Source organism: Poromitra crassiceps (assembly GCF_964638095.1).
Source record: "Poromitra crassiceps genome assembly, chromosome: 2".
Taxonomy (NCBI): domain Eukaryota; kingdom Metazoa; phylum Chordata; class Actinopteri; order Beryciformes; family Melamphaidae; genus Poromitra; species Poromitra crassiceps.
Genome location: NC_139624.1, coordinates 111845478 through 111870763, shown reverse-complemented (window position 1 = coordinate 111870763; position 25286 = coordinate 111845478). Strand labels below are relative to the sequence as shown.

The following is a 25286-nucleotide window of genomic DNA, read 5'->3' as shown; positions in this document are numbered from 1 at the left end:
GCTAATACAATAGCTGACAGGAAATAAGCTACATTTCAAATGAAGCAATAAGCCCCAAGAAGCCATGGTTTACAGTCATTTTACAATGACTAAGAGGTGCGGCGTGCCATGTTGTAAAATCACTGTAAACCACAGCCTCACACAATTCCTTGAAAAGCGTCTATAGCAGTGATTCTCAATCTTTTTCATATCATGGAATTCCATGACTATCTGTATTGTAGGTAGAGAGATAACGGACTGTCTGTATTGTAGGTAGAGAGATAAGAGAGAAACTATGATTCAAACAGTCATTATTCTACATTCTCTAATGGTGTTCTTATTCTAAATGAAATAATGGTGAGGTTGAACAAGTCATCAGTTTGCTGGAGGACAGATTCTTCTGTTGACATCTGAATTGGCTTTTGGACATCGGCACAAAACATTATCGACAGCTTCTGTCTAAAACTAGGGATGCACCGATTGCGATTTTGTTGGCCGATTCCGATTTCCGATTTTTGAATAGTCTGACTTGCCGATACCGATTTTTGCCGATTCCGATTTTCTTTCTAAGAACAATAATTGGCGGGTTATTTTTTTACTTTTTTACTTTGCTTTAATAGAAAATTAACATTCATGTCACATTTCTTATCATTTGCATTAGGTAGGACGATCTCACTCAAAAACATCTCAAAATAAAAGTGTTCCAGGTTACTGGACAGAGCTTTTCTTTTTTGTGTAAATACAATGAATATAAAACAATTAATTCCAGTATATCCCACAGCTATCATGCATTTACTTTTCCAAAAGAAAAAAGGTGCAACAGAACAGGGGCTCCAGATGGAAAGTAGCCTATGGCTAAATCTGTTACAAAGCATCTCTTCCCCTATGGGGTTTAATGTTTTGTTTGTATATGTCCCTACCAAATAAACTAATAAAATAAAATAAATAAACGTCAAAATGTTATCCATGGACAAGGAGTTTATAGCCTATAGCTCTGGAGCCCAGAGACCTTCGAAGCCATGCCCACTCTACAGTTGTGGATTTGGCTGTTATTGAGTAGCCTAGATGAGGAAATGAGTTTGAGTTGACTCCGTTTGAATATTGTAGTTTACACACAGAGCGCGTTTTCTTTTATCCGCCATTCGAAAAAAAATCATCTGGCACACTGGTCCGATGCGTTTTATTATTATGTTCGTCCTTCTATTCGCAATACGAAACACAAGTCCTCTCCTGGCTGTATCCACGTTACAACGTGAGTCGTGACTGACAGATAGCAGCAGCAGCAGGCAGCGATGAAGTGGACGCTGGTCGGGGAAGAGCTGGTGAGGTGAAGCGAGCCGCTCAGACTGGAGTGGACTCCAACCTACCCTGCCCCTCCGCGGCTCCACACCGACGAAGACATGCTGTGGCATGTGTTGTAGTGGCAGCTTTTGTTTTGGCTGCAACTCATCCGTCTCTGTCTCGCTGCTTTTGGGTGCGCGCACGTCACTTGAAAATCGGCTCACAGAATCGGCATTTTAGAGTGACCGGCGCAGATCACCGATCGAGGCCGATCACGTGAAAATCGGCCATTTCCGGTCACATGCCGATCGATAGGTGCATCCCTATCTAAAACCCATACTGGTTGAACCCTGGAATGACAGCTCGCCCACCAGTGTTTTGATCACATCCCATGTGTTTGTAATCAAACCTACCTCGATATTCCTCAGGGTGTGTGACTGTGAGGGAAGCCATACTCATCCCAATTAATCTACCTCACAATCTAATATGCAGGTGACACTAGGGTTGTGCGATGTCACCCAAATACCCATCGTGATTGTTTCACAGTGAAACATCGTTTTGGACGATGGCATCGTCCGGGGGGAGGGGGGTGTAATTAATTATTTATTAAGTCGCTGCGTTGCTGTAATTCCATTTGGCTAGCCGCTGCAATGCGTTCACGTTAACAACAGGACATGATACCAGCGGGCTTGGATAGGCTATTAGCCTCTGCTCTGTGCTACAGCACAGAGCCAGGCAACTGAAGTGGGCAGTGGCTGTCACTACCAGCAATTTGAACGGCGCAAAACAAATAACGTTAATGTTACAGATCCTCACCAACAACGTGTGTGTGTTGAATTTAACTAGCTGGCAGAAAACTGACTGAATTACTGGCTGATATAACGTTAGATTCGCGTGGGCTTTGGAACCTAATGATGATGAGTAATGAGAGAGAGTTTAGGAGAAATGGCTTGAGAAACACAGCTGCTGTATCTGGAGCGAGTAGCGACTCCAACTTTCACTTTGGAAACAGGCGAGTTCAATTCACAGTTGAAGACTTGTACTCACTTTGGGTTGAAAACAGGAAAGAATGTGCAGTTTCTTCTTTGTCGTAAAAAGTTGTCACAACAACACAGCCGACTTCTCACGCGCAGGGGACGCCCCGGCGACATTAACCAAGCGCCCCCAGTTCAGATAAGCAGTAGAGCGGAGGAGGGGAGCGGGAGGCTTCTCTGAACTGGGTGCGCTTGTTTAATGCGGTCAGCGCGTCCCCCGCGCATTACGGTAAGTGGACTTGGCCTTTTTTATTATTAAAACGGCACAATTTTAATTCGAACAGATAATTGATTATGATGATCCGATGTAGAAGGCTCAGAGGTCGATGGGGGGTCGGCCCATCACGATGGTTGATGCCATCGTCCATCGTGCCAACCCTAGGTGACACACACCTGGTTAAACTGCTGTCAGGTAGTGGCTGCTGCCTGCAGGCTAGCTGACAGAGTCTGAGAGCTGCAATCAGGCGCCGTCAGCGGCCTCGTGCCCAATTACACGGAGGCAGCCTATGTGCGCCTGACAGGCCAACCTGTCTTGCCAGTAGGTGGCACAAGCCAGGGTGCTCTTTCATACCCCTGGCTCCAAGGCTGACAATCTGCACTGCGCCAGCTTCCCAAATCCAGTCTCCTTCCCCTCGTATTAAAGAGAAGCATATTCTCACATTGGTTCCGACAAGGCTTTAGGTGAGGGAATGTAATTTAGGTTAGACCGACATATTGGCCAGCGAGTGGCCTGCATCTCTGATATGATGGTGTTAGTTTGATTACTGTATAATGGATCAATACTAACTACACTGGTCTATTGGGTTTGAATCCCGGTCCATCCCAGGTCCTTTCTGTGTGAAGGTTGCATGCACTTCCCCCCTCGTGTTCACGTGGGTTTCCTCCAGGTGGTCCAGTTTCCTCTCACCATCAAAGACATGGGTTAGGGGTAATGGGAGTAGTGCTACAGTAGCAACCTCACCCTGTAAAAATCCACTTGCTGAGGATGACTGCCCGGAGCCCTTTGGCGTTGTGTGGTTGCTGTTCTGTGTTCCAGTTAGGAGCCTACTTGGAATAAGAAGAAGAGAAGACACTGGTCTATAGGGGTGGGAATCACCAGATGCCCCAAGATATGATATTATCAGTTTATCACGATACTTTAGTCACGATAGTATTGCGATATGCTAGTCTTGCAATATATATTTAGTATTGCGATATATTGTGATTTATTACCTTTTTTCAACTGCAAATTATGTCCCCAAAGGAAAAAAAGTTTGTGAACATCTATTTCAAGTCTGTTCATCTCACTTCAATCATTTTTATGCCTCCGCCGGCGATAGCCAGGCCGGAGGCATTATGGATCCGGGTTGTCCGTACGATGTTCGTTAACGCGATATCTCAGGAATGCCTTGACGGAATTTCATAAAATTTGCCTCAAACATCGACTTGTACTCGAGGATGAACTGATTATATTTTGGTGGTCAAAGGCCAAGGTCACTGTGACCTCTCGAACGCCATTTTCAAGCTTGTTAACGCGATATCTCAGGAATGCCTTGATGGAATTTCATCAAATTTGCCTCAAACATCGACTTGGACTCAAGGATGAACTGATTAGATTTTCGTGGTCAAAGGTCAAGGTCACTGTGATCTCACGAATGCCATTCCCAAGTTCGTTAAAGCGATATCTCAAGAACGGCTTGATGGAATTTCTGTTAATTTGGCTCAAACGTCGACTTGGGCGCAAGGATGAACGATTTACATTTTGGTGATCAAAGGTCAAGGTCACTGTGACCTCCAACGCCATTTTCAAGCTTGTTAACGCCATATCTCAGGAATGCCTTGACGGAATTTCATCAAATTTGCCTCAAACATTAACTTGGCCTCAAGGATGAACTGATTACATTTTGGTGGTCAAACTTCAAGGTCACTGTGACCTCACGAACGCCATTCCCAAGTTCGTTAACGCAATATCTCAAGAACGGCTTGATATAATTTCTTCTGATTTGGCTCAAACATCGACTTGGACGCAAGGATGAACTGATTCCATTTTGGTTATCAAAGGTCAAGGTCACTGTGACCTCTCGAATGCCATTTTCAAGCTTGTTAACGCGATATCTCAGGAATGTCTTGATGGAATCTCTTCGAATTTGCCTCAAATGTCCACTTGGACGGGATTTTGAGGCTCTCCCAAGTGAACATGTTTTTTTTAATGTTTTGTTGAGCCCCCCTCACTCTACGCATCTTATTTCCAGATTTGTGTGTCTGTTTGATGATCACACCATGGTCCCCACTGAGAGGATCAGAGAGGCGTGGCAGGAGGAGCTTGGTGTTGATTTGTCTGAAATTATATGGGACAGGAGTCTGTCTTTGGTCCAACTCTGCTCGGTTAACAGCAGACACCAGCTGATCCAATTTAAAGTCACTCATCGTCTTCATTATTCCAAGGCTAGACTGCACAGGATCTATCCTTCTGTCTCGCCGCTGTGTGTCAGGTGTTAGAGGGTACACTATCCCATGCTTTTTGGTTTTGTCCTTTACTTTCCGGATTCTTGGCCAAGATATTTGACTGGTACTCTAAGGCCCAATCCCAATTCTTTTCTTAACCCTCAATCTTAACCCTCAAGCTCAACCCTCAATCTTAGTAGCCCTCAAAACTAAGTGTTAAGGGCTATCTTGCGACTTTAAAATGGGACAGCCCTTAAAGGCAGATACGTCTTCAGACTGTGGGGGGCAGCAATATGCCAAAGCTCCGTCCAGTCTGTCAATTCAAAAGGAGACGAAAAAAGCATCCTTACAAATATTTCCTTGATAATATAGATGTAGAAATTACGATAACCATTGTATTATCTTAGTTTAAATGTCATTTTATGGATTTCCGTTTTGGAGCCTAACACATTTGTTGTTGCTAACTATCGATAGTCAGTAGCCGTGCTGGTCAAGACATATTTTTATTATTATATTATAACATTGTTAACGTTGTTACGAAATGCCATAATTCTCGGTGGTAATGTCGTTGTTGAGTTGTTTTGATCAAGATACAGCCTACGTGTAATGCAACGCACCACAAAACAAGTGGGGGCTAGAATGACCGTGCTTTCCGACGTGAGGGCTGGCTTGACTGCAGTTAAACACTGCAGTCAAGCCAGCCCTCACGTCGGAAAGCACGGTCATTCTAGCCCCCACTCGTTAGCAACAACAATTGTTGTTAGGATTCCAAAACGGAAATCCATAAAATGACATTAAATTAAGCTAATACAATGGTTATCGTAATTTTTATGCCTCCGCCGGCGAAGCCAGGCCGAAGGCATTATGGATCCGGGTTGTCCGTACGTACGGCCGTCCGTACGGATGTCCGTCCGTACGTCCGTACGGATGTTTGTTAACGCCATATCTGAGGAACGCCTTGACGGAATTTCATCAGATTCGCCTTAAACATTCACTTAGGCTCAAGGATGATCTGATTAGATTTTGGTGGTCAAAGGTCAAAGGTCAAGGTCACTATGACCTCTCGAACGCCATTTTCAAGCTTGTTAACGCGATATCTGAGGAACGCCTGGACGGAATTTCATCAGATTCGCCTTAAACATTCACTTAGGCTCAAGGATGATCTGATTAGATTTTGGTGGTCAAAGGTCAAAGGTCAAGGTCACTGTGACCTCTCGAACGCCATTTTCAAGCTTGTTAACGCGATATCTGAGGAACGCCTGGACGGAATTTCATCAGATTCGCCTTAAACATTCACTTAGGCTCAAGGATGATCTGATTAGATTTTGGTGGTCAAAGGTCAAGGTCACTGTGACCTCTCGAACGCCATTTTCAAGCTTGTTAACGCGATATCTGAGGAACGCCTGGACGGAATTTCATCAGATTCGCCTTAAACATTCACTTAGGCTCAAGGATGATCTGATTAGATTTTGGTGGTCAAAGGTCAAAGGTCAAGGTCACTGTGACCTCTCGAACGCCATTTTCAAGCTTGTTAACGCGATATCTGAGGAACGCATGGACGGAATTTCATCAGATTCGCCTTAAACATTCACTTAGGCTCAAGGATGATCTGATTAGATTTTGGTGGTCAAAGGTCAAGGTCACTGTGAGCTCTCGAACGCCATTTTCAAGCTTGTTAACGCGATATCTGAGGAACGCCTGGACGGAATTTCATCAGATTCGCCTTAAACATTCACTTAGGCTCAAGGATGATCTGATTAGATTTTGGTGGTCAAAGGTCAAAGGTCAAGGTCACTGTGACCTCTCGAACGCCATTTTCAAGCTTGTTAACGCCATATCTAAGGAACGCCTGGACGGAATTTCATCACATTCGCCTTAAACATTCACTTACGCTCAAGGATGATCTGATTAGATTTTGGTGGTCAAAGGTCAAGGTCACTGTGACCTCTCGAACGCCATTTTCAAGCTTGTTAACGCGATATCTGAGGAACGCCTGGACGGAATTTCATCAGATTCGCCTTAAACATTCACTTAGGCTCAAGGATGATCTGATTAGATTTTGGTGGTCAAAGGTCAAGGTCACTGTGACCTCTCGAACGCCATTTTCAAGCTTGTTAACGCGATATCTGAGGAACGCCTGGACGGAATTTCATCAGATTCGCCTTAAACATTCACTTAGGCTCAAGGATGATCTGATTAGATTTTGGTGGTCAAAGGTCAAAGGTCAAGGTCACTGTGACCTCTCGAACGCCATTTTCAAGCTTGTTAACGCGATATCTGAGGAACGCCTGGACGGAATTTCATCAGATTCGCCTTAAACATTCACTTAGGCTCAAGGATGATCTGATTTGATTTTGGTGGTCAAAGGTCAAAGGTCAAGGTCACTGTGACCTCTCCAATGCCATTTTCAAGCTTGTTAACGCGATATCTGAGGAACGCCTGGATGGAATTTCATCAGATTCGCCTTAAACATTCACTTAGGCTCAAGGATGATCTGATTAGATTTTGGTGGTCAAAGGTCAAAGGTCAAGGTCACTGTGACCTCTCGAACGCCATTTTCAAGCTTGTTAACGCGGTATCTGAGGAATGCCTGGACGGAATTTCATCAGATTCACCTTAAACATTCACTTAGGCTGAAGGATGATCTGTTTAGATTTTGGTGGTCAAAGGTCAAAGGTCAAGGTCACTGTGACCTCTCAAACGCCATTTTCAAGCTTAACGCGATATCTGAGGAACGCCTGGACGGAATTTCATCAGATTCCCCTTAAACATTCACTTAGGCTCAAGGATGAACTGATTCCATTTTGGTTATCAAAGGTCAAAGGTCAAGGTCACAGTGACCTAACAAATGCCATTTTCAAGCTCGGTAACGCCATATCTCAGTAACACATTGACTACATTTCTTCACATTTGGCTCAAATATCCAATTCTGCACAGAAACGCCTTGATGCAATTTCTTCCTATTTGGCTCCAACATCCACTTGGACTCAAGAATGAACTAATGGCGGAGGCATAAGTCCGCATTGCGGTCGTTCTAGTTACATCTCTATTAACAAGGAAATACTTAACTTTGTAGGGCTACTTTTTTCCTCCTTTCGCCGCCATCTTCCATCTGAATGGATCTAGCTGATGACACGCAAGGGATTCTGGGATCGCACTCACCGCCAAGTGTGGTCGTGGAAAATCTCAAAACTGAGGGGCGTAGAGCCCTCAAACTCGACCCTTAACTTAACAAAGTGAGAATCGGGACAGTACTAGCACTTCGCGGGAGTGCGCATTTTTGAGACTGAGGGTTAAGATTGAGGGTTAAGATAGGAATTGGGATTGGGCCTAAGGCCTACAAAGTAGCCCTTCAGCCTGAGGCAGAACCCGCCATCTTTGGCTGCTCAGAATCCTCGCTGTTCCTCCCTATGGCTGTACAGCAGTCCCTGACACAGGGGACGACTGTCACCAAGAGACTTATTCTTAAGGAGTGGAAGTCCCCCTCTTCACCTTCCTTCCAGCTGTGGCTGACGGACATGATTTCAGTTATAGATATGGAGAGACTCCGGTTTTTGAGGATCAATTCACTTAAGAAATTCTCTGAGGTCTGGGATTCGTTTCTGGCCTATTTGGACGAGGTTAGAGGTGACTGATGACTCGCCTGGCTGACTCTTTATGGACCCCTGGCGCGGGATCCCACGCACATTTCTTGCAAGCACATTGACACTTTACATGGCTGCTATCACTATGCATGCTGAAAAGTTGATATATGTATGTTTTTGTTTTTGTCTTTGTTTGAGCCTGTTCTGTTCTGTTTTGTTCTGAAAATTGTAAAATAAAAAAACATCCACTTGGACTCAAGGATGAACTGATTACATTTTGATGGCCAAAGTTCAAGGTCACTGTGACCTCACACACCCAATTTCCAAGCTCTGTAACGCAACATCTCAGGAGCGCCTTGACGGAATTTCTTCCAATTTGCCTCAAATGGCGATTTGGACTCAAGAATGAACTAATGGCAGAGGCATAAGTCCGCGTTGTGGTCGTTCTAGTTTCTTTTGTGCTGCTGCCTTCGGCTCTGGTGAAATAAAATCGATCTCCTTGTTCAGCTTTAACATGTGGTGGTTTTCAATTGTTTTGAGAGAGAAAAAAAGTCTGCTCCTCGGGAAGCCCTTTGTAGTTGGCTCCGTTAGGCCGCAGGCGAAGCCGCGGTCTTGCCTGTTGAGTTGCCGCTGGGGTTCTCCCCGTAGCGCCTCTCCCGTCCCCGTGCAGTGCATGCATGTGAGTTTGAGTAACAACAAAGTGATATCCATTGTCACATTTGCAACTGCAGATTTCCTTTAACCAATACTCCCCCCCCCCTTCTGTGTGTGTGTGTGTGTGTCTCTCTCTCTCTCTCAGGTTGAAATTCCAAGCAAATCCCACTTTGAAATATTTATACCCACCGCCTTCAAATGGAATTCTGACAAATATAACACATGCTCTTGTGAGTGTGCCAAAGCTTTATGTTCAAGTGAGTACCTCCTGCATCATTTGTAGTCCTCAGCCAATACCTGGAAATGTCTCCCTTGGCACTATTCATGTTTTGACACTATCTCTGAATTTGTTCTTTCCTATTTTCTGAAAAGTGGAACTTTACTAAAAATATGCAAATATGACAGCATTTCTAGGCTTCAGATTGAAATAAGTAAAATGAGAATTCCAGAATAAGTATCCCAGTGGTTTTAGAATGGCAACCTCTAAGATCAAACAGCAAACATTTGCATTGTAAATGGAATTGCTGCGGTCTTAGGTGTTACCGGTGTTAAACGGTGTTGAGGCATACACCGATTACATAACATGCCCACCGGTAACACCTTCCACTCCACCCGCTCATGACAGTTTCAACATGCGCTCAGCTGCGCTGGTGTATATTACAAGCGCTCCCTCTATCCTGGCTGTCTGAGTGCATCATATCTCTGCTTAGACAGACCAGCAAGTAACGTTAGTTGTACATGTTGTGAACACAATCCCCCCTCATACACATGTAGGCAAGACCCTTATCTAAGCCTGTGTGTATTCTCTTCCCACTGCCATCTCTGGAAATGTGGTTTTAACAGAGCTAAATCTCCGCTAGCATTGATGCTAATAGGTTAGCTAAACCTCCGCTAACATTGGTGGTAATAGCTAGCATTGATGACTTAGCTGTGATAAAAGCACATGCTGATGCTACTCAGCTATCATCATTGCCTGATTTACTGCTGCTTGCTGGTCACGTTACTCCCATGCCCAGAAAAAATCCCCAGATTTGTGGCTAATGACGTTAGTTTCTTTTCTCCAGGAGGAGATCTGTCCCCAGTGTTTAACGTTATGTGAGGCTGACAGACAGCGCTCACAACAGCGCGCAGCAGCAGGGATGGGAGGGGCTGACTTACTGGGGGAGAAACATGGGGTAGAAAGGATTGTGTGCAAAGTAGTCTAATTTATAGACTGACAAATATAACCGCTCCAAACTATTCTCTGTGGTTAACCTGACATCCCTACCACGCTTGTATTGGTGACTATATTGACGGGTGTGTCGCACTGAGAGCAGTTATATAAAAAATCCGGACCGTGAGGACTGCTGAGCAGCTCTGGAGTGTTTTTTTTGTTTTGTTTTACGGTACGGTTTATTACCCGGTGGGAAAATGTCCACACCATGGCATCCCTACTTGTAAATTTCAATTTGGGGATCAAGTATTAATAATAAACTATAAGTGAGAGGCATGACTTATGGGTTTAACTAGGGCCATATGAATTGTGTTTTATTTTTTCCAAATTCCGTTTTATTTTTCCCCAAATTCTGTTTTTCCATTTTAATTCAGGGGTTAGGGTCAATATTTTATTGTTTTTTTGATGACTTGTCTCTCTGACAGCCTCTTCAACATGTTTCTCAAATTGAAAACCAAGTTGTGATGTGATGTAAGGGTCCCACGCAAGACCCACCCCCCTCTCAACACACCCCAATCCAAAACGGAATCATTTCTCTAGGGCTATTTTACAATTATGAAATCATTTATTTCAGTTACTACAATAATTAGGTCTACCTTTGATGACAAATTATGGGAAATTCTGCAATATTCCATGTTTTACACTTGATTCAATTTGTATTACCAAATTCCATGATTCCGTCTGTTTTTTTTCGTTTTGCGGAAATCATGGCTCTGGGAGCTGTACACCGCTGCAGCATCCTTCTTTGGTCTCTTGGTGGTGCTGGTGTGTCACAGAGGAGCTGCCTGCATCATGCTTAGCTTCACCACCAGCAGCTGCCTTCAGCCTCAGATCACCTTGATCCTTGTGTTGTAAATGAAAAGCTTAGCAGTCTGGTTTACATATGGAGCCCAAGTTACATGCTGTCTATTTGACTTCAGCAGTGTATTCCCACACATCTCTTGGTATAATTGAATTTACAGCTCTAACTAAGACTCAGAGTGGTATCACAACCCTTGGCTCTCCTCTTACACAGGTTCTTCATCTGATGAACAAGATGAATTTGCCGTGTCCCTTTGGCCCAATCACAGCTAGACCCCCCATGGTAACGCCAATATCAATGAATTCTAGTTCTTAGAGAAACATTTTGTCTACAACTTAGCACATGTGATCTGTCAGAGGCGTTCTCGGGACAAGCCATGTTGCTCTGTTCCCTACAGTTTCAGCTGCCCCCTGTGCCCCCCATCCCCATGCCTCCCCCCTTGCCTCCCGGCTACCCCCCTTTACCGGAGGAGGAGATGGAGCTGTCCAGTGTGGAGGAGTCAGAGTATGAGAGCGACGAAGACGACGAAAACAAAGAGAGGTGAGACACAAATAATCGCTGACATTAGAGAGGAGTCCGCTCATTCTCTCATATGTGTGTCGTGGCAAAAGCAGGTTAAACAGGCATTTGGGGGTGTCTTGCAATTCCAATGGGTTGTAAGTGTTTGGACCAAAACAGTATAGGCTGGAAATATCAGAATCTCACAGGTAGTTGATATATTGCAATAGCAAATGATCAACTCCCTGTAGAGATTTTGTGCTTATTTAGTGCTGGGGCAGTAGAAATCGTACTTATTGCCGCTTTTAAACTTGAAGATTAATGCTCAATGTTCAATATTCAGGTTGTGCTTGGATGTTGGTGTAGAAGTTATCCTTTTTTCCTTATGCTTGCTTTATTCCAGGATTGTTCGTTTGATGGGCCTGGTCAACCAAGCGTGCAAGAGACCCCTCAGAACAAAAGCAGCCTCTAAGAGAAAGAAGCCCAAGATCAAGGATCTACTGTACGCTCCCAAAGCAGACTCTCAGAGGTACTGTACGCCAAGGTGCTCATGCACATCTCAGTCCTCACGCACAGCTCCTGTTGAACACACTGCACTGCACTTTAAGCACAGTAAAAAAGCAGGCAGCGAAAACCTCCAGACAATATGCCCCCCTCATAAAGATAGCCCTGTGAACCAGAGATTAGGGGCCCTATCTTCGCAAAAGCGGTAATTTAGCATTTGCGCTCGTTTAACGCCATGGCAATGCAAATTGGGGGCGGGCACAAGCGCATGCCTGTTATAATTGTACTGGGCATAGGCGTGCCACATGCCAAAGCAGGCGTTTCAGCGCTAAAATGTGGGGATAGATGGCATTATCCTATCGTCAGCAGCGCGCAATTACTTTGCGCTAAGAGCTTTGAAAAGGACCTCTTAGCCGCTAAAACACTCGCTGCGCTTGAGCGCACCATAATCTCTGCGCAGCGCAGAAACATCATTACGCACGGACGTGCCACCCCAGGACATCAAATTCTGCTGCTAAAATTGGGTAACCAGTAGGGGTGGGGGGAAAAATCGATACACCACAGTATCGCGATATTTTGCCTGACGTATTGTATCGATATTTGGACGCCAAGTATCGATATTGCAAAAAAAAAAAAAAAAAAATTGCAGGCCACCGGGCTACTATAAACTTTGGTTCCAAGGCCAGCAGTAAACAAACGGTAGCATATTTTCATTTTGTTTTAACAGTAACAGTTTTGTCATAACAGTAATTTACAAATTCCCCAGTTACTGAATGGGCTGCACAAGATGTTTTGTGTAAGTGAAGTGAAGTTGCAAAAACTACATACGGTAAGTACAGTAGTCCACGCACACATCCACTTAAGGTGGACTGTAAGTAGACTGTAACAAACAGTTCAGTTTGTCAGGTGCATGCAACTATGACATGACTTTATGAAAGTTGTTGGTCTGTCTACTTGACAATGTTGCCGCAATAAAATGGTTGAAGTCAGATGTACAGACTGAAAAATTGTTCTTATATAAACCAGATGTTGACAAAGTTTTCCTTTGGGGACATCATTTGCAGTTGAAAAAGTAAGAAATCGCAATATATCGAAATATCGCAATATTCAATATATCGCTATATCAAAAATATCGCAGTATCGCAATACTATCGTATCGTGACTCAAGTATCGTTTCAGTATCGTATCGTGGGCATCTGGTGATTCCCACCCCTAGTAACCAGCAGATTATTCGGTGAGGCAATCAACTATAATTCACTGAGAAACTTTTATCACATTGCAAGGAGGGGTTATGGTAAATGAATTGAGAAACACGTTTCTATGGTCCCACCCCAGTAAAAAGTCAGATGTTTTTAACACATTGAATGCCAGCCATGTTTTCATTCCTGTAGGTAAGTTGTGCCAGGGGTGTTTTTGACGATTCTGGCTCATTTTAGAAGAGCCGAGGATTCTTTTCTGTTAAGAATTCATGAACACCAATCATCTAAAAATAACTAATAGAATGTGTGCTTTCTCTGTCTAAAAGAGTTAGTTTGCAGAGTTAGTAGTTATGTAGATATTAGCCGTTGAGTACAGCATGGTTTCAGCGTCTGGAAATTTATTCAGAGATAAATGGCTTTTTGTGAAACAGTCACTTTAACCATTCATTTTTGGCATCAGTAAGACCGTCAGACATTCTAAACAATAGTTTTGAACAGTAATTTCCTCCATAACAACAGGAAACACCCCTCTCATTCAAACTCCTCCCTCCGTGTGTCTTCTCCTCCTTCCTCCTGGCTCTAACAGCGGGCGTGTCAGAAGCGCGTTGCTGCTGCCTGCCTGCCTGTCTGCCTGTCGGGCAAGACGAGTCTGAAATGGATTACTGTAAAATCGCGTCGCCATTTCCTTGAATGGCTTTCTCCCGCGGTGTGTGTGTGTGTGTGTGTGTGTGTGTGTGTGTGTGTGTGTGTGTGTGTGTGTGTGTGTGTGTGTGTGTGTGTGTGTGTGTGTGTGTGTGTTCGCGCGTTGCTGCGCGGCTCTGGGGGGAAGGGATCTCTGTCCGTTCTGTGTGTGTGTGTCCGGGCTTCTGACAGTAAAATCGCCAAGCCATTTCCGCGGGAGGCGGCTGCTTTTGTGGCTTTTGGGTCCCGTGGCTGTGACTTCTCTCGGTCTCTGTCGCCACTTAGTGGTCGGTAAAATAGATTACACACATGCTCTTGCTCCAAATAGTTATCTCGAAGATGTAAAAGGGGTTGATTGATGTCCCACCGTCAAAAAAACATGTAAGACGAGTTATTTCGGCTCTGGCACTCAAGCGCTGGATTATGTAAGACGAATTATTTCGGCTATGGCACTTAAGGTGTTAACAGGTATATGATGTGATGGTGTCGTTATGAGATGGGGATTATATATACAGTCAATACGCCTACACCTATCCAAATTACACATGTGGAGAATTACAGCATGCCTCACGCAAACTGTATTACATGGACAGCAAGATGGGAATCTGATTGATGTAATGCCCAGGCATTGCCAGGCCACACCTGTGAATAATTCTGGTGGTTAACACCGCCCAAATCTCGTTTGCGCCGTGCATAAATGATTTGGCATGCCTCTAATCTGCGTTTGCGCCCGTTGTTGTGACGAGTTATGCTCCCCCGCGGGTAATTGTATTTTTGGTCTGTTTTAACTTGAAAACAGGGAGGTCACGTCTACCCAAACAATTATATCATTTTTAAACAGTTATGTTTCTGTATAAATCATTACAATATATGCTCCCGTAAGGTGGCGATGCGTTTAGCTGCTGCTGGGCAGGGTGTAAAACTCGGCATAACGCCTAGACAGCGGACTGAAATCTTCCCTGCCTTAAGGTATGCGCAAACAGGTGCGCAAGCGCAAATAGAGGATATCGCCTGTACCAAGATAGGCCCCTAAACCTCCAGACAATATGCCTCCCTCAAAAAGATAGCCCTGTGACCCAGAGACTAAGATGATGTTGACTCTGGCAGGTTTGGGGGTCGCTATATATTGTTTATTGTCAAGACGAAGACGCCTAAGGTGTTTGAGGGATAGACTCCCTGATGAGTCTGTTCTCATCCAGGCTCTGACTCTACAGAGTGGACAACAGGTACCGTAATTTGAAAATAATAAATTTAGCCTACTGCAAAATCTGCAATTTATAACTGTGTAATTATAATTAAAATAAGGTTAATAATGACATGTCACCCAACATTATACACAATGTCAATACTGTACAATACAGATTCGGTAAAACCATTTCTCATTCATCCAAAAAGTTGTGGATTGCAATTGTAATAGAAATGATCGATGATTATACTAGGATTGTGTAATATAACTACTTGCATTCCTCAGATATAACATTTTTGTCTAATTTGAAGTCCCTATTAATGTAATGTTTCATTGTCAATTTAGGCATTCCAGCGCACCCCTTACACGCGGCTAAACACCACATTTGTTTTGCGCATGTGTTCTTTTCTCTTTTTTTTTTACAGATATTTGCGGCCTTCCCTACTAACCCTGTTTTATACGTCACAACGCTATGCATTGTGGGCAATTCCCTTTCCGTAAGTGGCCACAGCTGCTCCCTTACGGTAAGGGGGCAGAAAGGGCTCACTCCAAGCCCTCATTCACTTTGCGATTTCACCGTGGGACATCCCTATGCCCTCACTCCCTTCACGTGAACGCGCCTCTAAGGGGTTGAGTCAGTAAGGGGGCGGATTGGAATTGGGCCTAAACCTCCAGACAATATGCCTCCCTCATAAAGATAGCCCTGTGACCCAGAGACTATTGTTTCTCCACGGCACATCCCCTTCCTCAATGACAGCCTGTAACTTTGGTTTCAAACCTATAAATACACACACGGCCCAGTGACTCTCGGCCACGTGTAGCAGACTGGGAAATATCTCCGGTTGACCAGAAAACAAAATATCCCAACCCTTAACCCACCCAGGAGCTGAGTTTATTGTGGCCATTTTTGGAGGCCGGTGGTAAGGGAAGTGCTGATTTACTGTATGATGTCTCTGCCTCCTTCAGTACTCCGGTGTTGCAGCCCTGTGATGTCTTTGAGCAGCCACAACACCCCGGACCAAAGAAAATTGAATTCCACATTTCGGCCCCAGAAGTAGCGGCCATATTGGAAGGCAGCGGTCCAAATCATGGTGCGGCGGAATCTGGGGATGAGGGCGGAGGTAAGGGCTCCACTTTCCCAGCTTCACCTCCTTAGTTTATCCTTATGAATAAAACCAATTTGTCCTCTGGCTTATGTGATACCATATTCCTAAAACTAAACCAGCGGTCAAAGTCAAAGACACATTTCTATCTATTGATCAGGCTCACTGAGTTTAGTAATTCCATCTAAAGTCCGCCACCGAGTTATTTTCCCCACTGCCTTTCAAACTCATGTTTGCAAAACGGGAATAGATTTTGAATCTACTACTATTCAGTCTACTTGGTTTGAAGTAGAGCCAAATGCGTCAATAGACCACTCTTCACACAGTTTTTTCTTGATCCTCTTTCAATGATCAATGTGACCAATTCTCATGTCGCATTATGTTAATGTTCCTACCAAAGGACAGTATCCATTGTATGAAACCATGACAAAACATCACTGATGAAGCTGTTGCAATCCTCAACCAGTTTATAAAAGTGCTATTTGTAGCATTTTTTAACATAAGCATATCATTGTCAATCTAATTGTCATGTAATTACTATGAACACAAAGGGGATGTTGCTTCATCCCCCCCCCCCCCCCCCCCCCCCATCCTTGGCGTCTCTCTCTTTACTGAAGTGGATAAACATGTTGGAAGTGATTGTCCTTTCACTTTCTTCCACCATCTGTCATCGCCGAATCTCTGGCCCTGTTCACACCTGATATTAACATGGATATTTGGTGAGCTAATCACAAGTGGACAGCTCTAGGCCACATTCTTATGCGTGCGTGTGTGTGTGTGTGTGTGTGTGTGTGTGTGTGTACGCACGCAATGTGACCTCTTCTGGGCCACATTAGCCATTTTCCCACATGCGCTTTTTACCGCTAAATGACCGGAACGCGGTCTAATGCGTTCATGTGTGAACGTTGTTGTTCCGGTATAAGCGCGACCCCGTCATCGCGGACATTTCACCAGTTTCGAGCCAGTCAGAAGAGCGGTATGCGCGATCAGGGACACAAGTGAGAAACGGGTCCAGTCATTTGCCGGAACAGGCGGTCCTTCTCATGGGCGAGGTGTACACACGTTGCTTAATGTTCCAGCGGGCATAATCTAATCATTCGCGCACATTAAAGCAAACTGCCAAAATGATCTTGTGATAATAAGAGCGGTATGTCAGCTTCATGTGTGGGCGTGCTGATTTCCCCCTCTCCCCTCTCTGCTGCCTGCTCGCTCCAAGCCCGGACACATCAAACGAAGCCAGTCTGTAAAAAGTGCTTCAACGCGACGCAGGTGAACGGATAAACATCGAACCAGCCAGGCTATTTCTCTCAGACACGGATCCCAACTTCTTCAAATATTTCAGTTCAAAGGCTGGTTAGCGAATGTGAAGGATACAACATACATGCCCTCTTAAGTCAAACGAGTGTGATTTATTGTGTGACAAGCAAACTTATTTCACCATCGGAGTTTTGCCGACACGTCACTCCCCACCCGCTCTGCAGTGCCGCCCCGCCCCCCAACATACAGGCAATTTCGCTGCTATATTCCCACATGCGAGCGCCCAGGTGTGAAGGGAAATGTCCGATATTGACTTACAGGTAATTTTCCCGTACGCATGTGGAAAAACGGCTATTGAAAGACTGCTTACTCAACTGACGTCCTCTGCGTGAGCGGAAGTACATACTCATTTTTGCATGCCAATGGCGGCGTATACACAAGAAGAAAAAACTGCTAATGTTAGCTACAGATCGCTACAGTAGCTGCTAACAACTTCAAGTTACGCCCCCTGCTACAAGTTACGCCCACTTAATATTACATCCCTCTTTTGCAGTCTGCAGACAAACCCTCATCGCAGACTAAGCACAGTTCACTGCATTGCTGCATCGCATTTAGCGATGGGACCGATCCAATATCAGTATCGGCACCCGATACCGTAATTCACACATCGGATTTTGACGATCCACGTGCCATGTGCTTGCCGATGCATGACTCGTGGTGAACAGTTAATGAGACACGCCTCCGTTCCAGAAATCCATTCCACAGTGTGCTAGCTTGTAGCAGCAGCATGTCTCATCCAGAAGTCTGTCTGAGCAGTGCGGGAGGCGGGGGCACTGGGCAGGACTGGAGGAGCAGTATAGAACTCAACAGTCATGTGACTTTTCGTGACGTCATTTGCCCCGGAAGTAAGTTCCGCACTCATTTTCTCCATAGATATTTTCGATAAATCCTTATATAACGAGTTTTAAGGCTGGAACCAAGCCAACCCGTGACCTACTGAATCGTGAGTGACCATAAAACATTCGGTTTAAGCAAGAACAAAAAATAACAGCGAGCGAGAAAAAAATTAATAATATTTTTTTCCCGTTGGACTCCTGGCTTCTAAGTTGGTCACCAGTCTCATAATTTTTGGCTAGAGACTGTCTGGTTAATGCGGGAGAAGAATAGTGTTATTGATACAAATTCCATTCTACAACAGGCATTGTGCCTGTAATATTTTATATAATGAAGTAGCCTATAAAAATGTGGTTATTCGTCACAGCCCTAGTTATGAGATAATTGATAGGAGCCAGCTACATGCAGAGGGCCCTTACCTAAAGCAAACAAGTACCGTAAATTCCGGACTATAAGCCGCACCTTTTTTCCCGTTTTTTGGGCTTTTTTGGCCCCTGCGGCTTATATAACGGTGCGGCTTATCTATGGATTTTTTCAAAAAAAAAAAAAAAAAAAAAACTCTCTTTTTTAGCACTCTTTCTAACTATAAAGCCACTTCTGTTTTAATTTCCTCTCTTGCCCTCTTTTCACCACACTGTATGACACTGTATGACACTGTATGACACTGTGTGCACTGTAAATAACAACACAGGTGGTGTTGTGTTATGTTGTTTTGTTGAAATGTTAATAAATGGGAGCATTACATATGGTAATTAAACATTAAAACACAAAAAAAAAAAAAAAATACCATTAAAACACCCGCGGCTCATAGTCCGGTGCGGCTTATATAAGAAAAAAATAGTCAACTTTGAAGGTGCGGCTTATACACCAGTGCGCCTTATAGTCCGGAATTTACGGTAGGCAATCCTTGGTTGCCTTGTATATTTTCTTCATTTTGTCTGACTTTTGCCAGTTGTATTTTTCTTTCCCTTTTTATTCAATTGGCGTAATGTTTGTTTGTACTGTATATTCAAGAAAAAATAGCTCTGGTATTGTAATAGTATCTGTATCGGCAGATATCCAAATTCAGGTATCGGAATCAGATCGGAAATGAAAAAATTTGGATCGGTGCATCCTCCCTAATCACATTTGGTCTTTGCAAATCGGCAATGAGAAGTAGTCTCTGCACTACCGTGTGCGTCAGGTGCGTAGTAGGAACATCAGGACAAGTCAAAGAGGCAGAAGACTCCCACACACTGACTTCAATTGACAAGACTTTTAATAAACAATATACATTCTGGAAATGTTATACGTGCTTATTTGCATATACAGTAGAGTGAGAAAGGGAGAGCTGATCACAAGCATTCTAATACCAGGTGTGAACTGAGGTACTTGGAGCTGTTCACTTGTGATCGGACCACCCAATATGCATGTTAATACCAGGCGGCAAGCTCAGGGTTGATGAATCTGCGGAAGTGATACTGAAAGCTATAGTTCCTTGAATGGCCACTTGAGGCTGGCTCCAAAAGTGAGTCGTTCCCCATTCACCCCATGTTAAAATGCTCAAATTTAAAACAAGACTAAACGTGTTTACAACCTAGTTCAAAACACGGTTGTGGTCTATTCACCTTATTCACCAAGCCCACTTTTTCTCTCTTCCGCGTTCAACGCAAACGTATTTGTTCTTCTGGTTCAGCGCTAGTTGCCTACTGTGGCTAATATTAGCCACTAGTTAGTTATGTTATATGGCAGTAAAATGCCACTGAATGACCAAATTGATATAACTTTTAACCATTTCGTGTAACACTGTTTCCATACGGATCACCAGCGTTAGTTTGTTGTTTATAACCTGGCTATATTCATAACGTTTTCTATCTCGGATGCGTTATTTCGAATCCCACATAGGTTACGCTGGCGCAAAACGTGTGGGTTTCAGGACGAAACCACTAACGTCATCTTTAGAGCACAATATTCCTGGAATGCAAGTTTAACTAAACAGTTACATGTCCTCTGCATTCTACATAAAATTAAGATATTACGGGTTGTTTTATTTTGTATGTTACATACTTATTGGCCAAGATATGTTAGTTTATGGGGGAGTAATTCTGCCAGTTTAGGAGGGGAGTGTGGGCGGCCATCTTGCCTGCAGGGTTTTTGGCAAGTCTAAAACGGAAATACTATTACGAAATGACGTAATGCGGATGCGTCCATGTGTGGGCAAAGAATAAGGTGAATATAGCTAATTTCACCTTTCATAACAACTGTACGGAGGTTGAATTTTCAACTCACCTGTTTAGAGTAAAATAGATGATAGAAAATAGTTTTGGGCGTGATTGACAGGTCGCCTGTCCAGTGATCGTGCAGCTTGCCGATCACGGACCAATAGCAGGCAGCACTGTGGCTCTGGGAAACCCCTGGTCTCGTGCCGTCTCACGCGAGCTGCGCAAGAACCCCAAGATGGCGACGGCCACACTAGGCTTCCAAATGGCAGTCCAAAAACCAATGGGTGACGTCATGGTGACTCTGTCCATATTCTTAGACGGTCGATGGTTAATACCAGGTTTGATATGAAAAAAGGGAAGCTCCGCACACTGGAGCTCCAATTTACCTTTTTATTTAGCCATCCAACAAGTGACGTTTTGAGCTACTGCTCTTCCTCAGACATGAAAAATTTACAAAGACGCCATGTTTAAATACACCCGTGACCCGGTCACGTGATAGTCACATGACTCCAGACAAGATACATAAAAGTTACAAACAACACAAACAAGCCACAGATGTACAATGACAGACACACAGTAGACAAATATGTTTACATAACCATCAAGTATAAATACAAGGTAAAAAATACATATAAATCAGACCCTTAACCCATTGATACCTGATGCAGCATTTGTGTGTGTATCCCTTTAAGACAGCGAACCGCGTCAACGCGGTTCGCTGTCTTAAAGGGATACACACACAAATGAGGGATATACACGCAAATGCTGCATCAGGTATCAATGGGTTAAGGTACATAAGGAAACAAGATCAGGCCAAAAGGCCATCATACCTTGAAAATGGTATGGTCTAGAGAGGCGCCTCTATATTTAAGGATGGATTACCTTAAGAAGTGTATAGGAGTCAAATCCACTAAACTCTCACTACAAGGAGCAAGCAACAATAAGGTGAGCAGCACAGGAGCAAATGCGAAGGGCCAACAATAAACAACAATAGACAGCAGTACAACAGGGGTAGAATTTCATATTTATAAATCAACAGAGCAGTTCAAAACTCAATAGGCTCTCATATAAGCTAAGTAAATTAGAGGAAGGGTTTTATGCTGAAATCCTCATTCAGACCTCTAGGGGTGAGGGTATCCAGTGTGTAGATCCAGAATAGTTCTCTCCTCAGGAGTAAAGAGTCAAGGTCGCCTCCCCTCCGGGGCAATGGACATTCTCAATACCAATGTATTTGAGAGTATCAGGTTTGAACAGGGTCTACTTGTGCTGGGAGAACAGCGCCCTCTTCCTGTTTTGTAAAGCAATCCAACAGATTTCCCTCCAAATCTGACCAGGTGGCACCCAATGTAAGATGGCATTGTAGAGGCCAGTCTTCTCAGTGATAGTCTTGTTTGTTTACAGTAGTCGTACTGTCTCAAACTTAAGGGGGGTCATGATTTATTGATGTTAAAAAATGCTCCATGTAGCAGCTTGTAACATTGTCTTTATCAGCAGAGGATGAGAGGGAGCCCGTGGCCAGCAGCAGTGGGGAGGCGCGGGGAGCTGAAGGCTTTGGGAAGCTGTACCCCAGAGCCCAGGCCTCCCAACAGCAAGAGGAGGACAGCGAGGAGGAGGAGAACCTCCCCTCCGACGTCATCTCACGGAAGGAGCTGGAGAAAGGACGGCTGTCTAGAGATGGTAAACCTTACCTATACAGGGACTTGGAATTACTTGAATATCATGGAAGTTTGAGAGGTTTACGGCCAAAACAGACAGGACGTGGAAGCGCAGCACCGTGGAGCACAGCCAGTTTTCATTCGGGGCCCATTTGAACTGATCTGACCGTCCACACTGGCCGTGGAGCACGCTTTTCTGCTCTTCTGTTCGCCGTCTGGGGATGGGTCCAATCTATCTATCAATTTTTTCCATGAGCCGCGAGCGAAAGAGAGAGGGGGAGGGGGAAAGAGAGAGAGGTGGGAGTGATGTTTCTATCTGAGGTGGGGTTTTAGGTGGTCATCTGGCACAACAGAGCGAGAGCGGGACAGAGAGAGACTACAGACCCACCTACACAACAACGTTGTTAACAAACACTCTTTGTCCTACTGTGGTCATTCATCAGTGTTTACCCCAATCCCAAGACGTGGACATGCCATGAACAGTTGTCATAAACACATTATGTTATACATGAGGTAATATATTCATGATAAAAATGAGGTAGATGAAGAATCTGAAGAAGAAGCAAGAAGATGAAGACGAGCAAAGTTGCTGATACCCACCGCGGAGAAATGCGCTCCTTGTGTGGACAGCCAGGCGCCTGCTCGTGCCGGAAATGCGCTTCCGTGTCTTGTCTGTTCTCAGCGTTATCAGGGGATTTAAGTCTTGGAACATCTGGGTATTTTGCAAATGGCTCAAACTTCAGGAATACAACAGAATGTATACTACTACTTGTTTAACACATTTATTGCATGGCATGGTGGTTTCAGCGGTTTTTATCTATACATTCAGGCAGTGTCTCCTCGTAGATGTGTGGTCAATGGGTCAGCATAGCGGAAATCCTCCCGTTCTCCCCATTCAGCATAGTTAGCATTTAGCTGCTAGCCCAACCCAAGCAGACGGGATCGGGGATTCAACCCCTGCAAAACACACATCTGAACAGACATCTATGTACCTGCTCTTGAATCCACAATCCTGTAGTGTAGAGCCGCAGCACCTTCCGCTGCTGAGTCAGCCCATTGAGATATATGGGGTTTTTCCCCCACCGTCTAGTCTCACAGTAGCCAGTCATAATAACGTTTTGTGGGCGTTCCCACACAGACCGACTATCTATAGCAAGCCTGTGGAAACTGGAAACTGTTGACGCCTTTAGTAATTTTATCAACTGAAAAACCAAAAAGGAATACAATTTTCAGTTCTTTGAAGCACTAAATTGCAACTATTTCAAATAAATAAATGTCCCTTTGATACTTTCTAGAGAAAGAGATAAAAACATGCACATCCAAGGGCCGAGACCTCGGGTAGGTGCTGAGTCGAAAAATGTAGCAGTGAAACAAATGAAAACACGCTCGCACACTACATGGGCTCCTTTTCAATAGCTTTATTGCACCAAGTGCAAGTGGTAACGTTTCGAGCTACATTAGCTCTTCGTCAGACCTTTGATACTTTCTATCATCAATCAATACCATACAATAGCATATCTAGAAACCTGTATCTTCTACCTTATAGCATCCATGATAAGAAAGACGTGGCTGTTCGTCAAACCTACCGTAACAAATCACCAATGGCACATTTCCCACATGCAGAAACGCTATACTGTACGCCAGCTGAGCTCGTATATGTTAACAGCTAAAAATAACTAGTTGCTAGGTGTTAAGATCAAACATTTAATCATCACTTTAATGTAGCAGCGCATCTCTTAGTTGTAAGTCCATTCCAGGTTAAATAAAACTGACTGAACGGTTCGCATGGAGTTGAAATGATGTTGAATTTGCCTTCATGTCATTATAGCCAAGCCCTGTGATCCTTTGTACATATTTTTGAAATGCACCTTGCCTCAACTGTTTCCCCCCTTCTCTCTTTTCAAACAGAGATCAAAAGGATGTCTGTGTTTAAAAGCTATGAAGCAGGCGAGCCAACCTGCAGACTATACGTGAAGAATGTCTCTAAGCAAGTGGGAGAGAAAGTAGGTACATTCATAGCATTTCACCCAATTCAAATCTGCTTCTGGTAACTGCATATTATGCCTATTCCCCATTATTCATTATTTATTGCTCAAGTCCATTATAAATCCTCAACACTCATGTTTAATTTTGCCTGGAGATGTAGACCCCAAAACTATATTGCCCAACAGATCACACTTGTATTGTTGCTTTATTGTAACAGGAAAACTCATTCATTGACTAGCTGTTCTTCATTGTTTGTCTTCCAGGAGCTGAAATACATCTATGGGAGATACATCGACCCTTTGTCAGAGACTGAGAGGAACATGTATGTTGTGCTGTCCTTTGTAACATTCCCTATAAAGTAGGGATGCGCAATATATTATACTAGAAATTTTGCGTGCTCATTTCTAGTGTGCCTGGCACGCTTCGTGCGCTCGCACGCACATGCACAGACTGTTGAGCAATTGTGCTCCGCCGCGGAACCCCCGACCGCCTTATTATAGTAGTGAGATATAATGTTATTAATACATAACTAAATTGAGGTGCGGAACATGCCGAACCTTCATTCTCGTGTTTGTGCGTCAGTAGTACTTCAGGTGAATTCTCCATCCGAGTCATCAAACCAAATGCTGAACAGAGGGTTAGGCTCTTAAAACAGATATTGGCGGTGAATGCAGCTGTTTTAAAGCTACAGTACATTTTCTACCAATTGATTAGCTACAGTAAGCACGATAAGTGTTGTTAAGTTCTTGAAAAGTGCTATACAAGTTCCATTTCTTTTTAATGTTATTATTAGCCACTATTACCACTATGCTATGTGGTTATAATAGACATTTTTCTCACTTAACACTGAGTGGCTCATGTTGTGGACTCAGCTGAGCTGCAAGTCACCGGCGATAATGTTGTGTTCCCTGCTTCCCTCTCCATCATGTGTTCCCTGCTTCCCTCTCCATCATGTGTTCCCTGCTTCCCTCTCCATCATGTGTTCCCTGCTTCCCTCTCCATCATCTGTTCCCTGCTTCCCTCTCCATCATGTGTTCCCTGCTTACCTCTCCCTCATGTGTTCCCTGCTTCCCTCTCCATCATGTGTTCCTTGCTTCCCTCTCTATCATGTGTTCCCTGCTTCCCTCTCCATCATCTGTTCCCTGCTTCCC

General features: G+C 44.1%; 1 protein-coding gene across 3 annotated transcripts in view; it reads left to right on the top strand.

Moving 5' to 3' along the window:
• rnpc3 (RNA-binding region (RNP1, RRM) containing 3) overlaps nt 1-25286 on the top strand; it is a 38812-nt gene that overhangs the window by 4507 nt on the left and 9019 nt on the right. The window contains exons 6-13 of one of the 3 annotated variants that reach the window (XM_083632005.1): nt 9102-9213; nt 11185-11253; nt 11369-11511; nt 11873-11998; nt 16006-16160; nt 21989-22171; nt 24058-24152; nt 24399-24457. In XM_083632005.1, coding sequence (XP_083488131.1) covers nt 9102-9213; nt 11185-11253; nt 11369-11511; nt 11873-11998; nt 16006-16160; nt 21989-22171; nt 24058-24152; nt 24399-24457 — 942 coding nt within the window. Of the gene's footprint in view, nt 1-9101; nt 9214-11184; nt 11254-11368; nt 11512-11872; nt 11999-16005; nt 16161-21985; nt 22172-24057; nt 24153-24398; nt 24458-25286 lie in introns of all 3 variants that reach the window. The other 2 variants (XM_083632004.1, XM_083632006.1) reach the window with 2 other exon arrangements.